Here is a 15,817-nt window from a genome sequence, read left to right as displayed (position 1 = left end):
TGCTGGAACCCATCTATACTCTGCCATGGTGAGAATGAAAGCACCAATGTAATGATACTAGAATTGTAAAGGACAATTATAATGATTTTGATATTCTTTTGGATAAATCAACTTCTGATGCAACACAGAAGAAGCATTACAATTGAATTGGATAGAAGATAAGGAAGGACATAGAAGAAGAATCTCAGAAAGAAGAGAATTGATCACACATATTTCACACCCCATTTCTATTTCCATTCTCATTCTTATAACCCTTTACACAATGTGTGACGTGGCAGTTATTTATCTAGGTTCATTACAAAAGACAGGCTAATTTGTTTTTTTTTTATTTTTTTTATTTATTATTTTTGTATTGTATAATGTGCTGTAAATTGTTGATTGGTTGTTTGCAAGAATGAAGTTTTAGGTTCGTTTGCATGCAAGTATTTCTCATTCAAGACATATCAGTACACTCAGATTCATGATTAGTTTTATATAATTAAACTCCAATCTACAGTTTTAAAATATATGTGATTTACATGAAAAATATATCTCGCGTAAAATTCCTTGTAAACTCAAGTCTATTTTGTGAAACATGTAATTAGGGAAACATGATTGTTCAACCAAACTACTTGCATTATTATTCATTAATAAAATAAAAAGAAATGTAGAATGAACATCATATTTGTTTTAGCCATTGTCATCAATTTCGTCCCTTGCCACTACGCCCACATTTCTTTTAAATCTGCACATTTTGAATCAAAAGGGAGTTAGTATTCTCAAAAATACACACATGGATCTTTAGAACCATTAATTTGAGGTTGGTTCAGGAGTATAATGTTTATGCTCTGGAAGAATATAAAACCATTAATTTGAGGTTGGCTAAATATAAAGAAAGAAGATAAAATTATATATTGAGTGTTGTTTTGATACTTTTTATTAATAAACTTATAAGCATTTCTTTATAGCTCCTTAAGAAATCGAAAGGTGAAATACATATATGGAACAAGTGAATATCTATTAATACTTTTATTTTTACTAGTTTTCGATAAACAATCTAGTTAAATAGCTAATTGCTAAATACTCCCTCCGTTTCAAAATGAGTGTCGTTTTAGGTGTTTACACAAATATTAAGAAATGCAATGATTAAAAGAAAGAGAATGATTATTTTACCAAATTATCCTTATTAACTATTGGTTAGTTTTAAAAGTAATACTTTGGAAGTAGTGTGCAGAGTATTAATTGGAGGGTACAATTGAAAAGAAAAAGTTATTATTGCATTGGAAACTGAAAGTGACATTCATTTTGAAACAATTTTTTTTGCCTAAAGCGATACTCATTTTGAAACGGAGGGAGTATACTACTACCTCCGTCCTTAATTATAGGGTCCTTTTGAGAAAAACACGGGAATTAAGAAAGTTGATTGTTGAATTAAATTTGTTGACAATTGTTATTGTTTTTACATGTTTATCCTTTATGAAAGAGAATTAATGGATGTTTTCATAGAGTATTTATTATATATTGTTGAAAAATATGCAACATAAATAGGGATATAATGGTAAAAAAAATTTAATGTACGTTGAAATTTGAAAGAGTATACAAAGAAAAAAACTCAAAAGGGTTATATAATTAGTGACGGAGGTAGCAATACATTCAAATAAAAAATATTTTTTTGGTAGCTAAATCTACCCCATAAACAACACAAGGCTTCATCCCTGCTCGTATTTTGTTACTTTGTCTTCAGTTTCTTTTTTCAAAATTAATTTGTCTTTTTATTTTGTTTAATTGGGTTTCTCTTTTTATAACGGTATGATAATTTCTTTGGGAGATTTGATTTTCTTTTTGTGGGGATTGAGGAAATCAGGGTTTGGGTTTTGAATGGAATCAGCAACCATGAATATGATAAGAAGACTCAAGAGCATTGATGCTGGATGAACTTCTATTTCTTCCGATCCTCCAAGATCTTGCAAGAATTATGAAGGTGGTGGTGTGAATATGGCATGGAGGAGGGAGAAGGGTGGTAGAAGATAGTGTGGAATTTTTTTTAGGGTTGAATGACTATGATATGATACTACTAGACCATTGACCCGTGCTACCGCACGGGTCCTACTACATAGAAGTTAATCGAATCAATGAAAAATAATGTAACCATACATTGCCAAATTGTACAATCAGCACAACAGACTTAGTGTTGTCATGGGTTGCAAAGTAGTTTTCAATATCAGTTGTAAATTCACCCCAAAGAGAGCAACGGATCCTGGTATTCCTGAAACACCAAATAACACAATCAACTCGATCATGAGAATAAAGTCATCAATTGAAATAAACCGATAAGTTATATATTGCACATCTTACTCTAAATCCTCGAGTGTAAGATCAATGACTTTGCTTTTTCTTCCATTCTTTTCGGTTTCGCGTACACCATCTTTCTCAACTACATGACCAATGACATCTACAACAAAAAAATATGCATTAACATTACAGCTAGTAACAAATTCGCAAAAAAAAAAAGGTAGGATTTCATACCAGCAACCACGTCCTCTGATGGAGAGATCAAAATGTCTTTGAAAGACATGAATTCAAACACGTTCCGAGGTAAATTGCCTGCATTCACCTTAGTAAATCTCGCATTTGCCGCCATGTTAAGTTTGTGCTTGTGTGGCAAGAGTTTGTAAGGTCCCTCATTAAATCCTACCATGACATTCTCTAACTTATATGTTCCTTCTTCTTCAACCATTCCTTGAATCGTTGGCACCAGGAACTTACGAACAGTGGCATGGATCCTTCCTCGCTAAACAAAAAATAACATGTCATCAAAAATAAACCATATTATATGTTATCATAGTGGCAACTTGAAAAAAGGATCATTTATTTATACAATTGAAACATATAATATACCTTCTCATCAACCAATATCATGTTCATGAAGATAACATCGTCTGGATTTTCCTTATCACGGATCAGCCATATATGGGCCACACGGACAATCAACTTCAAATATCTCCTTCCACCTGTCACAGCTGAGATGGGGGTGAAAGTGTTTGCCATAATAGCAAGTGCAAGAAAGAGTTATATTTGATATATAGTTGCTTAAAGTAGAGAATGGTTGTAATAGCACAACTAAGTGGTATTTAAATAGGTAATTGGCAATTCTCTTCGTCAGTTTCAAATGTGAATAATCGTAGTGTTCTAAAGGTAATAATTACTATTCAAAAGTTTTTAATTGCCATTAACGACGTTTTAAAGCCATTAACTACGTTTCTAATTGCCATTAATACTACGTCATAATTACTATTCAAAATCGAATCAACCTTCCCTAAAAAAAAAAAAATCGAATCAACCTTTAAACAACAATAATTTTTTGAAATAAGTATGTCATAATTGTATTTAATAGGTAGTAATTGGTAGAGTGGTTAGTGCATAATGCGTAAAATCAACTAAAAGCGTGGAGTACCATGGATTAAAAGGACGTTAACGACGTTTTTAATGGCCATTAACGGCGTTTTCAAGCCATTAATTACGTTCATAATTGCCATTAACAGTACGCAATAATTACTATTCAAAATCGGATCAACCATGATATGTGTTATTTTTTGAAATAAGTACGTCATAATTAATTTTAATAGGTAGTAATTGGTAGAGTGATTAGTGCATATTTTAGTGGTAAAATTCGAGGGAAATTTCACCTTGAAACGCATATCATCCTACCACTCTGTATCAGATAGCACAGTATGGTGTAAATAATCCATGTGTGAAACATTGAAATGTCAGTAGCCTAATGCGACAGGAATTAGTGTATGCGTGAAACAGCAAGGCGTGTATGCGTGAAACAGCAAGGCCAAAAAAATGTATGCGCGAAACATCTTCAATTGCCATAAACTTAGGGATGTTTATGTGTATGCGTGAAACATTTTTAATGGCCATTAACGACGTTTTCAAGCCATTAACTACGTTCTTAATTGCCATTATAAGTGAGCATTAATAGGTATTCAATTGGCAGTAATTGGTAGAGTGATTAGTACATGTTTCGACTTGATTAGGCTTTAATAGGTATTCAATTGCATTAACGAAGTGAGAACTTTTTTCAAGGTCGAATAAACGGATGTGATCAAATGCTTGAAAGGATGAGATTACTCGAGCAATTACATGTTTAGGAGGGAAAAAAGCTAGGGAATTAGGGCAAAATAGGAAGGATTAGGGCAAACATGCTAGCCAAGCAAGTCTAGCTTTTATAATAAAGGATTATGTTCTTTACTTGATCCAACGGTCAACAACGACTTTTTAATGGTGAAAAATCTTTTATTTTTCCACCCTAAATCCCACGGTGATATACACTTGTGTATATTTTAATGAAATAGATTTTTTTTTTGGACATTGTCATGTTATCAATTGAATTGCCACATACGTATGAATTTTTTTAAAAAAGCATCTCATTTATTACATCATCAAAAACCAGTCAAAATACATAGGTAGGAAACAAAAAACTAGATATTTTAAAAATCGTGGACAGAAATAGTGAATCTTGAATTTATCAATTGAATTGCCACATACGTATGAATTTTTTTAAAAAAGCATCTCATTTATTACATCATCAAAAACCAGTCAAAATACATACTCCCTCCGGTCATATTTATAAGCAAAAAACAACTTTTTAGGTACATCAAATAATTAATGTATCTAATCCATAAATGTGACCAGATACATTAATTATTCAATATACCTAAAAAGTCATTTTTTGCTTATAAATGTGACCGGAGGGAGTAGGTAGGAAACAAAAAACTAGATATTTTAAAAATTGTGGACAGAAATAGTGAATCTTGAATTATTAAGACTAACGTCATCTATCCGCTTTTTCTACTGCGATAAATATTAGATATTTCAAAATACCGGGAGACTAAAAGCATTTAAGCTTACTTTTTTTCAAAATTTACACATTAATACATCAACTTTTCTTAAATTTAAATTCAACCCAATTTTTTTTTTTTTTTATAAAAATCACTTCGACTTGTTTTTCTTTTCTGAAGTTTCAAATTAAATGAATATTCTTCCTTGCTCTCTCTCACGAGTCACGCCAGTTTTTCCCCGAGAGATATCCTCGTTGAAAGATAAACTCATCAACCTCTCGGAACTCGGTTCTGAGATTTGGCAAGCACATGTGAATCAGCCTTGGTATCTTTAACGAATGTTCCCTTCACAGCACTAGATGAAACAATTGTAATACAAAAACCTATAACCTCGTCACTTTTGTCATTATTAATCTAACTAAAGACACCTCAACTACTGTAGCTAGTCAACCATCCCATAGGTCAACTCCAAGGTGAGAAGTGACTCATGAATACAAGGCAAAATAAACTAGAAAATAAATGAGATGCTACAATACACAAGTTCTACATACACGACGCATCATTACACAATGTTAAGCCATGTAATGGGAAAATACTGTACAGTAAGAGATGTTTCTCCGCAAATAAGTAGCCCAACAACTCTTAGTTGTGTTGATAATCACAGGAAGCTCCTTTCCTGCAATTTCCACTCTCATAATACCTGCATATTCCTCTTTGCCCTCCACTAGGAGGCCTAGAACCCCCTCTGCTTCCGCTTCTAAATGATGACTGCCGGTTCCAAGATTTACCTACACGACCAGAATCTCCACCACGGGTACCACGATCTCCTTGGTTGTGAAACCTCTCTCCGTTATGACTTTGCCCGTTTCCCCACATGCCTGGGTTCCCAGCAGATGCAGCCCAAGAAGGATTGGCATTTCCAGGTGCTGGCCCTTGACCAGGCACAGCCCAACCTGCACTAGCATTATTTACATGTGGATGACCTTGACCAGGTGCTACCCAGCTACCTGCATTTGCATTTACCTGAGGTAGCCCCTGGGTAGGAGCTGCCCATCCTGGAGTTGCATTTCCAGGTGCTGGCGCTTGTGCAGGCGTCCAGTTAACATTCATATTGGTAGGTATAGTCCCACCCAAGCTAGTATTCTGATTTCCAGGCATGTTCATGCCCCATGACATATTGGGTGGTGGTGGGACCATGGTGTTTGCTTGATTACCTGGTGCAGTCATGCCTGGAAATCCATGTGCGGCTAAACTCCCAGTTGGATTTCCAGTGCTAAATGAGGCAGAGTTCTGAACAGAAGAAGCATCACCCCATAGACCATGGGAAGCTTGCTGGGCAGGCAAGGTTCCAGAATTATTCACCTCTACTCTTTGAGATGGTGTACCTCCCCAGGCCTGTGGTTCTGGCTTTGGAACCACAGACTGACCCCACCCTTGAGCTTCAGCACGAGAATTATGGATACTCGCAGCCTGGTTTTGCATATTTGCAGCTGTTGCTTGAAGATGCACTTGAGTAGTATCTGCAGTTATACCAGGGTGTGAGTTAACTGCCACAGAGGTCTGAAAACCTCCAAGACTGTTTGGGAACGAATTTCCCAAAACAGACCCAGCCATCTGGACAGGTGTTGGTGACCATTTGTTTTCAAAAGCATGCCCCATGGACCCAACTGAAGCAGTTTGGGGAGTAGGCGAAGGGAGACTTGTTGATTCATTTTTGACACTGGCACCAGAACCCCAACCATTTCCAGGATTTTTAGGGACCTCAACTGCCAAAGGAGATGTTTTACTTGCTAAACCTTGAGCCGCCAAAGGAGACATCCTGGAGAATGAGGATGAGTGATTTTGAGCTTTAGGAGGAGTTTTATCCACCGCGGATGGTTCTATAGAAAATTTCCCTGCTAAGATATCTGTTAAGAGTATAGATTCATCTTGTCTCTCGCTGGTTTTCCAAATCCTCAAATCAGCAGGGAAGTATCCCGTATTATTCCATTTGCGAAGTTGCACCATGGAAAATGGTCCCTGAACTTTTCCAGATGGATCCTGATAATGCCACATCTTTTCAGTTTCATTAATTTTCACAGCCGGAGCTGCTAATCCGCCAGAAGATGGTGCTGTGGCAGCTTCTGGTACAGTATTTGAAAAAGACTCGGATGCTACCAATGGCCGGGTACTTTTAGCACCATTCTCCAAGCTTGAAGACAGTAGCTTTTGCCTATCCCAACTATTAGATAGTTGTGATTCCCTATCTCTTCCCTGGTGAAATTGAGCATCATTTAAAAGCTCAGTGGCATTAGAAACATCATCACCTTTGACTGAAAATCCCTTATTAGACAAGTTTCTGCTGAGTTCCTGATTCATGTGAGAATAGTTCCTTGTTCCACTCCAAGAATCACTCGAAATGGAACCACTTCTAGGCGAAGCAATTTCTCTCCCCTTCCTTCCAAACGCACTCGACCCTCTAGGTCTCATGAAGTTTTCTGCAAGCATAGAAATGAAATTATTACCAATTACCAGAAAAAAGATGTCGAAATATAGATGAATTTAAAATTACAAACTGTATTAAAATTACCTTGTCTTTTATCCTCCATTTCATCTCCTTCGTCAGACTCATAGCTTGGATCCATCTTTGGATCCACATGTATTTCTGGAATTTCCTCCAATCTACGTTGCCGTTCTTCAGGGGTTTTCAGAAGCTGCAATTTCTCTACACATTCTCTGAGCGTGACAGGAAGTTAAGGATCAACATAACACAGTAACCGAGAGCTCTTACGATATGTTTGGATGGAGGGTTTTGGAGGGGTTACTTTTCTTTTTTAAATTACAGATTATAAAATGTTTATTAAAATGAATGAAGTGTGATTGAAGTATTATATGATCATTTATCATGTTCTTTCAATTTTTTTTAAAATATCAAATATATTTCAAAATATAGACTTAGCCTTCCAAAAACCTCCTCCCAAAATCAGTAGGTTGAAATAAGAGAACCATAATAATATATACAAGTTGAAATAAGCCAAACATTATCATAGAAAATAAAATACAACGATAATTATCAATCTCAACCAAACGATTGGTATTCGAATACATTGAAGGCGCAATGAAAATCCTTCTATTAACATGTACAGAAATCGTTAAATATCACAATGCAGGACTCAAATATTACCCAAGTAAATTTTTAACAAAATATGATTCTAAGATCCCAAAATATATTTATAGAGAGCATCGAATAACTTATTTAGAGCTTTCATAAATGTTTGGAAAAGCTTATAACAACAAAAATCAAGAAGCACGAAAGTACTGCCACATGTATTGGAATGGAGGCAACCTAACCTAGTGCCATCAAGCTTGGTTCATTGGATCCAGTATCGATCTAATGCTCTGTAGCACCAACGCTTTTGACAGAAGGCATGTCCGGTGTCAGACACCAGCACATGTGATTACATTCAGTTAATTCATTTTTGAAAATTTTTACCAATGTCTAGGGTCTGTCGGTGCTTCATAGATCTAATTTATTTAACTTTTTCTAATGAAAAAAGGATATTCTTTTCTGCGTCCATTCTCACTAGCTCTATCACGAAGGTGGCTTAGCCGCACTATCTCTGTTTCTAGCCACTGCAATAGAAAAATGAGCAATTGAATTAGATGACCATCGACAAATACTGGAAAATATATTTTAAATTTCATCGATAAAAGAAGTCCAAATTAAGACAACAAATTACAAGGAAATGAAATGAGGATTTAATGAAAACATGCCAATAAAAGAATTCAATTTAAACTAATTGGGACTATCAGTTAACTTCCAAATTGAAGCAATACTTCATTTTTATTGGCAAGCAGAAATGTCAGTCTTATTTAAAAAGTTAATAACATGAACAAGAGTTCCATGAATTTACAATTACTAGTCTTCACCGATTTAGACCAGGTAAGATCAATGAGAAAATTTAACTACAGAAAGAATATTGTGTCCCCTCTACCACCTGTGATCACACACTAACTTAAATCAGACAAAAGATAAGATAACTCTCGAGACTCGTTAAACAGTAATTGAATTCATCAACCTAATTTCCTTTCACATTTCTACTGAAGCCTTTAAACGAATAAAACTACATTTGTCAATTGAAGGTAAGCTCTTCATGTATGTCATATTATTTTCTCAATAAATCAGTCAAAAGAACAATTAAGAAATTTTGAATAGTAGAAAAATGCTTAAGCAAACATCTCAGGAATAATGTATTACTCACATCCTTTACTCTAACTGCCTGAAGTGTCAATGCTTTGTCCTGAATGTCACCCTACAAGCACAAATATGGATCCTCAATACAAACTATAACATCTGATAACTAAAACAGTTTTATGTAACATATAAAATAATTACCACGGTCATCCGATTAATGAGGCCGCATTTTATGCTTTGGCGGAGGCGCTTGCACTCATCCTAACAGAAAACAAATCAATATCTTGATGAAAGAAATAACATTAATTTAAAGCATAGCATAAATTTAAATGCATTTTCTCCAGAGTAAAAAATAAGCAAATCCTAACTAATTTTAACATATTAAACGTTTATTTCCAAAACTCAATATTCATAATTTGTAGAAAATTATATGAAGAAAATTTGTAGTTTTGGGTATGTAGTTATTTTTCTTAAATTTGACTCTGAAGGGAGTATGTTAAAAGAAATCTAAATCTAAAAATAGCTCATCCTCAAAACTAAATGGGTGAGAGTAAACAACAAATTAAATGAGTGAGAGTAAACAACAAAATTAGTCATTCAAAGATTAGTCCACATCAGTCCTCCAAGGATTCATCGCACTGAATTAGTCCCTCCAAAGTCTAAAACATCACCTTTGTCCTTACAGATGACTTAAGTGAAATAAAGTGATGAATTAGGCACCTTTACGGGACTATTTTGATCATAAAGTTTTTATAGGGCTACACATGCTAATCTTTGGTGGACTAATTCAAGGGTTTACTCATGGTTATATAAGTGGTTGCCTGGCTTCTTCAGATTCAATTTTGAGCAACTGAAGCATGGCAGATTCTTGGCCTTCCTCCATCAACCACCGATAACATCTACCATGGAAAGCTTTAAAGGGATTAAAATCAATTGTCACTAAATATCATGGCAAGCTTTAATCACCTCTGTGAACTCCTGATTTGAGATGATATCCATTGATACAATCTCTGTCTTGTTTAAATTTAAGATTTCTAGCAAGATATCTGTCATCTTTTTACCAACTTTATATGGCTCTGCTGTTTTGCATGTACCTGACCCAGAACATAACAAAAAATAAGTACAAAGTTTATTCTATATTGCAAATGATGATGGCATGAAAGTTACTAGTGTACAAATATTTACCTGCAACCTGCACCAGCCTATACAAGTCTTGCTTTTGACCACTACCAGAAATTCTTATTCTCACAAAAGAACCAACAACACTGTCATGAAACCGATCTGTATCTTCAAGTAGATCTTCCACTAAGTTGCGTCTTAGATAAATTAAATTAATATTATGATTATCAATGGCTGCATATTCATCAATATTTGATTGAAGTCCTCTCTCATCACCCTTTTTACGACTTTTACGTTTCTTCTCCTTTCCAACTTTAATATATGTATCATCATCGCCATCACCCTCCAGATGACTAACTTCAGTATCGACAACACTCCCCTGGTGATCTTCAGCTTGTGAATCCTCTTTTAGAAGGAAATGGGATTCAAGAAGTTTTAACATTTCAAAATGTCCAACTCTTGGCTTTCCAAACAAATTTTGAAGCCTCGCATCACAAACAATTTGACTTTTTCGGCGAGGATCTCGAAGTTTATTTATTTTAATATATTCTAGCAAAAGAGCATGCACATCAAACTGCGGCAACATAGATTTATCTCCATTTCTCATGTGCATAACAAACTCCAAAAGCTCCTTTGAAGCCCACTCAGAGCTTTCTTCTGTAGATGACGCACTATATGATTTACCTTCTTTGGAACGAGACTTTGCCCGTTTCTTGGGCTTTCTTTTTTTAGATCGACTCAAATCTACATTCTCATAAGGGCTATCTGAATCTGATCCTCTATCATTTGTGGCATCAAAAAGTTCATCTGGCGATTCCTCTTTAGAAGGAAGCTTACCAGAACCCTTCCAAGGGTTTTTAGCTTGAGCGAGTTCATCAAATGTTAGAGATAGCTTTCCTTTTAGATCTACATAGTAATCCTTGAAAAGGTACTCCCAACTATTTTTGTCATTAAAGTCAACCTGTGCCTGCATCAATCACAGAAAAATAACTACATATAGTAAAAAGTAGGCGCATCTGATTAATGGCATTATAAAGTGGTCTATGGAATTATTGTTGCTGGGTCTGTAGTTATTGCAGGCATGGGATAGTTTGATATGTATAAAATACTATATGCGGTTTATGGATGTAGAAACCAAAATTGAAGAGGAAATCTTTGCAATAATCAATAACAAAACAAGAATCACTGCATCAGGATTCCTAGGAGCAAAGTTAATTTCCCCCATACTTAATTTTGCACGCTGAAAAGTAATTCGGCTATGGCGTTGGTTAAAAAGTAAAAGAAAAAATTAGTTTATGCTTAAAAAATGACTGCTAAGTTGGGACAAGGCAACCAAACAATTTCTTCCAAATTCATTTTGCTATTTAATCGGCATAAAATATACATTGTTTAACATGGCATTTTCTACTGTTGGCAATCAAGATTGGCATTTCATAATATTAATATATCATTAAACACTAGCATTCTATTTCTTTTTTGTTTACTTCTGTGAGAAATACAGATTGAAGCCTGATTCATCATCCGAAATTATAAGCGCATTAGGCTATATTTTAAGAATAAAAAAGCTAAATGAAACTTTGTATTTTATAGAATTTGGGTATTTTGTTAGGTGTAGATATTCTACAAGCAATCCAGTAGCAGCATTTATTATTTGTCATTTTTGCAACCGATTGCATCTTGTCTCTTCCTTCAGTCACCTCCACAACTGGCAGTCACGGGATGTGTTTCATTTATTGAGCCGTCAGCCCATGCTTTTTCATTGCAACTAATGTTAGGCTTGGAACACTCACAACAATGTTTTGGGACATAAATGAATGTTCCCGATTGTGTCCCGTACGGGATTTAAGTGAACCCTTTAGACACAAATTTAGTACAGTAAACATGTATAGAACCTTAATCTTGACTGGATCTCTTAAATATGATACTTCGAGATCGCTATCAAATGAGGACAGATTCGCTTGTCCATGTATGCAAGCGCATGTATGCTTAATAACTAAAAAATGCACCCCAAGAAAAAACAAAACAAAAAAGTTAGCAACAAGTATATATAAAAAACCAATTACCACCACCATCTCAACAAACAGAAGCAGTGTAGAAGGATCAACACTTTGTCAGCTCAAAACACACATATACTGCACCATTTTTTAATAACAAAAGCATTTGACAAGAAAAGGGGTGGGGAGTAGGAATAGAAGATATACCATGTTGTTTCCCTCCTCATTCTGTTCAATCAACATTACAGTTCTCATGCATGTCTCGCAAAACCCCTTGTTTCCCCTAACACATAACATAACAGCATCTTTGATACAACCCTTGCACAAAGAGAATGTACATGTATAGCACAAGTAGTGTGCATTCTTCTCACAGTTGCTGCAAAGATGCCAACCTAAGATCATTAAGATCAAAGATGTAGAAAGTCAGACATAGCAAAGAAATGTAAATATTATGTTAACATGGGGCATTCAGAGTAAAATCAATTATGTTTTGGAAACACAAAATTATAAATTCAGTGCCAACACCTGTTTCTCTAAACAAGACTGTCTAAACAATGTACTAAACATTGAAAAAAATTAAAATTTGTGTGAACCTTAGTTAAAGAGCACTGACATTCAACGCAGATGTTACACTTAACAAATAGTCAAATAGTCAATTAACTAAACTAATTAGTGAGATTTATCATACATTTCATATAAGATATTTAGAATCGTTCTAAATTATATAGAAGACATAGAAAAGCGCGCATTAGCAAAGCATCACTCCCTCCTCAAGGTAGTAGTAAGATCCCTTGCATCAAGATGTCAATCACATTGTATCCAGTAATATTTCAACAAATATACGTGGGCAAATCTCAAGGTAATATAATCATACAACCAATTAAAATATTCAGACCATGAGGCACAGTTCTAGAGTAATCATACAGCTAATAGGGACAGATCTACCTATGCATCACCTGACATTTTGAATTCTCTATACTAATATTGTCAAAGAATGATTAGGATACAAACAAGAACTGTTGGCAGTAATTTTAAGAAGCCAAATGACTCTTAATTAACAGTTGTTATGCTTTAGTAGCCCAAAGGAACACCTTGACTTTTGAGCATTTGGAAGCACAAACTTCCATAATATAATGCAGAAGCAGATGCAAGCACTTCAAATCAACAAAAGGCTTGTCAAATCTTCATTCATATGACTCATGCTTATCCTATCACTAGCAAGAAAGCCTGTATTTGTACAACAATTACACTCCACCTGGTAAGGGTCTCACACACCGCACTGCCCTTTTATTTTATTTTTTGAAGAAGCTAAACTAGCCCACCTAAATTGCCATCGAGGAGAATCGAACCTGAGACCTTGAGGAGGACACTCCAAGGTCCCAAGCCAACAACACTAACCAACCCAAGTGGGTTTGGACCACCCTTTTATAAAATCTAGTATTAGTTATGAGTGTTACAGTACAAAACTAAAGATCAGGAATGATCAATGCTTATCTAAAAGCTGGTTTATTGTATGTTTATGTTAATTTGTTTATCTATTAGTTGATTGATACAAATCAATTTAAACCAGTTTTTGGTTAAACGTAAAGTTGCTTCACTCTTTGTGAGTTTGGAAATTTGTTTTAGTGTCTATAACAAATTCTATTAGAAAGTTAAAAATAAAATTAACTCAAAATAATCTAATCCATTCATGTGCTTAATAATTATTTCTCACTGTCCACAATGCATAATTCATTATGAAGAGGATGAAGCTGTTGTTATTTTACTGAAGTCAAAGTGCCATACTTCATGCACATGATATTTTTATAGATGGCCTCCCTAACATTCTAAAAAACCTAATATACTAAAAAGTAAAAGCCAACACCAAACTAAACCCTAATATACTGAAAAGCAAAAACAAACACCGAACTAAACCCTAAAATAAAAAGCAAGGAAACCATGATGAATAGAATAATAACAGACTCGGAATAAGGAATCTTACCGCAATTCCACTTTCCCTTAGTTTGAAAGAAGGCCTCGTCGCGATTAACGCAAGAAGGGTGGTAAGCCTTGGGGCAACCCCTAATGAAGACCAAATAAAACACAATGAAATTTCCAAATAAACAAAACAAAAACATAATGAACAGAATTACAAAGCTACTAATGTGAGGAGTGAGTCTCAAAGGATCACCTTCGGTCACAAAGCACAAGGTCACCCCCATCAAAGCAAATGAAACAAACATCCTCTTCCATCTTTTTCTTTGAAGGAACTCTCCCACTTGATTTAGAATTCTTCCCATTCCCACGCTTCTTTTTTCCAGCACTCGGACTTGGCTCGTCCTCCGCCACCTCCATCTCCTCATCAGCCTCTTTATCATCTTCATCTGGCAAACCAACATCACCATCAGGATCGGCTTCTTCTTCATCGTCTTCATGTTGCTGCGGTTGTTCGCCTTCATCTTGAATTTCTTCTCCTTGTTTTTCATTCTCGTCTTCTACTTCCTTCATCTCCTCCTCGTTGTCTTTGTCTCCTTCTTCTTCTCCGATCAAAGGAGCATCATCTGAGTTATCAACCCTAACTTGAACCTCTTCCTCTTCGACATTCTCAGGGTCCAAACCAACATCAGTCCCCTTCTCCTCCAAAGCAATTTCTTCTTCATCTTGCACACCATCCCCAACACCGTACGAAGCAGTTTCCATCACATGCACTTGGCCTTCACCGCCCTCATCCGACGCCACGTCGTCAACAGCAACCTCCTCGGTGCTGTTTACGGCGCCTCCAATAACGACGGCGTCGGCATTAACTGAGAAGTTCGGCGGCGGAGGAGGAGGTGGGGAATCGGAGGGTTGTTGGTGAGGTGGAGCTTCCTCTTCTTCGGCGGCATTCATAGTGAAATTGAAATCCCTAGCTAGGAAAGGAAAGGGAAATTCAATTAAATGAAATAATAAAAAAAATGATATTTGGGGATTATTATTGATTCCTTCGTCACTTTGTATATATTCTGCTGTTTGTGTTTCCCAGAAACTAAAACTAGAACAGAACGGAATCGAATGGAAGAATGATGAAGCTTGCTTACGCTGTGCCCTAGCCACTCACTCATCCTCCTTTATGGCCCATAACCATTTTCAGCCCATTTACACACGGACTCCTATTTTTCTTTTCTTTTTCTTTTTAACACACACCCCACTTTTACACTCATGAATATGAATGAATAATGAAACCACCTCTCAACATGGCTAATATTATTTTAAAATGTTTTTTTTCAATTAATTTTATTTTCAAAAAAAAATCAATTGGTGATGCATATTATTAAGAGACAATGAAGAAACAATAGAATTTTGGTCTGCCGTCAACAAGCTAGATTATTGGGCGAATGGGACCTTGATGATGAAGATATTGAAAATACGCCATGGAGTTAGGTGGACGTTTTCTGGCATTTTTATCAATGTTTTATGAAAGGATCGTAACAAATTGGTATTTAATCAATACTCTGATCTTCGATTAAATTGGCTCCTTCATGTAGCTAGCCATATGCAAATGGTAGTTGATAGTATTGATAAACCCGCGACATGTATGGAGGGCTCTAGGTCCATTATTTCTATCAAACGGGAGCCCTCTTGTACGTACTTTTAAGTTTGATTGTATTGCAATCTTGGTCGCAATAATTCTCAGTGTGTCGAGATGTGGAGCTTAGTCCATGATATGTGTATTGCTCGCCATCTTCATC

General features: G+C 35.6%; 1 protein-coding gene and 1 long non-coding RNA gene across 2 annotated transcripts; both read right to left on the bottom strand.

Annotated features, from left to right (window-relative positions):
- Nucleotides 1–2,136: 2,136 nt before the first annotated feature.
- Nucleotides 2,137–2,972, bottom strand: LOC146943207 (uncharacterized). Its single transcript, XR_015033581.1, has 3 exons — nucleotides 2,594–2,972; nucleotides 2,335–2,431; nucleotides 2,137–2,245 (listed from the first exon to the last, which is right to left on the bottom strand). It is a non-coding gene; the product is annotated as an uncharacterized LOC146943207 (long non-coding RNA).
- Nucleotides 2,973–5,153: 2,181 nt separating this feature from the next.
- NERD (GW repeat- and PHD finger-containing protein NERD) lies at nucleotides 5,154–15,160 on the bottom strand. The gene is made up of 10 exons (XM_085757311.1): nucleotides 14,281–15,160; nucleotides 14,092–14,171; nucleotides 12,318–12,502; nucleotides 10,183–11,083; nucleotides 9,964–10,091; nucleotides 9,199–9,258; nucleotides 9,065–9,115; nucleotides 8,365–8,435; nucleotides 7,393–7,544; nucleotides 5,154–7,300 (listed from the first exon to the last, which is right to left on the bottom strand). Exons 1-10 carry the CDS (start codon nucleotides 14,976–14,978, stop codon nucleotides 5,466–5,468), a joined length of 4,161 nt encoding a protein of 1,386 aa, XP_085613437.1. The 5' UTR covers nucleotides 14,979–15,160; the 3' UTR covers nucleotides 5,154–5,465.
- Between the last annotated feature and the right edge of the window lie 657 nt (nucleotides 15,161–15,817).

This window comes from Medicago sativa, chromosome 3, assembly GCF_051527215.1.
Source record: "Medicago sativa cultivar Bolivia chromosome 3, Bolivia_mono, whole genome shotgun sequence".
NCBI lineage: Eukaryota > Viridiplantae > Streptophyta > Magnoliopsida > Fabales > Fabaceae > Medicago > Medicago sativa.
This window is presented reverse-complemented; position numbering and strand designations above follow the sequence as displayed.

Bases quoted from the DNA above. Each gene is read 5' to 3' on its own strand.
- NERD (XM_085757311.1), bottom strand. From the start codon at position 14,978: ATGAATGCCGCCGAAGAAGAGGAAGCTCCACCTCACCAACAACCCTCC. The intron at 11,084-12,317 runs GTATATCTTCTA...TGATTGATGCAG, and splicing joins ATGAGGAGGGAAACAACATG to GCACAGGTTGACTTTAATGA. The intron at 10,092-10,182 runs GTAAATATTTGT...GTTCTGGGTCAG, and splicing joins TAGGCTGGTGCAGGTTGCAG to GTACATGCAAAACAGCAGAG.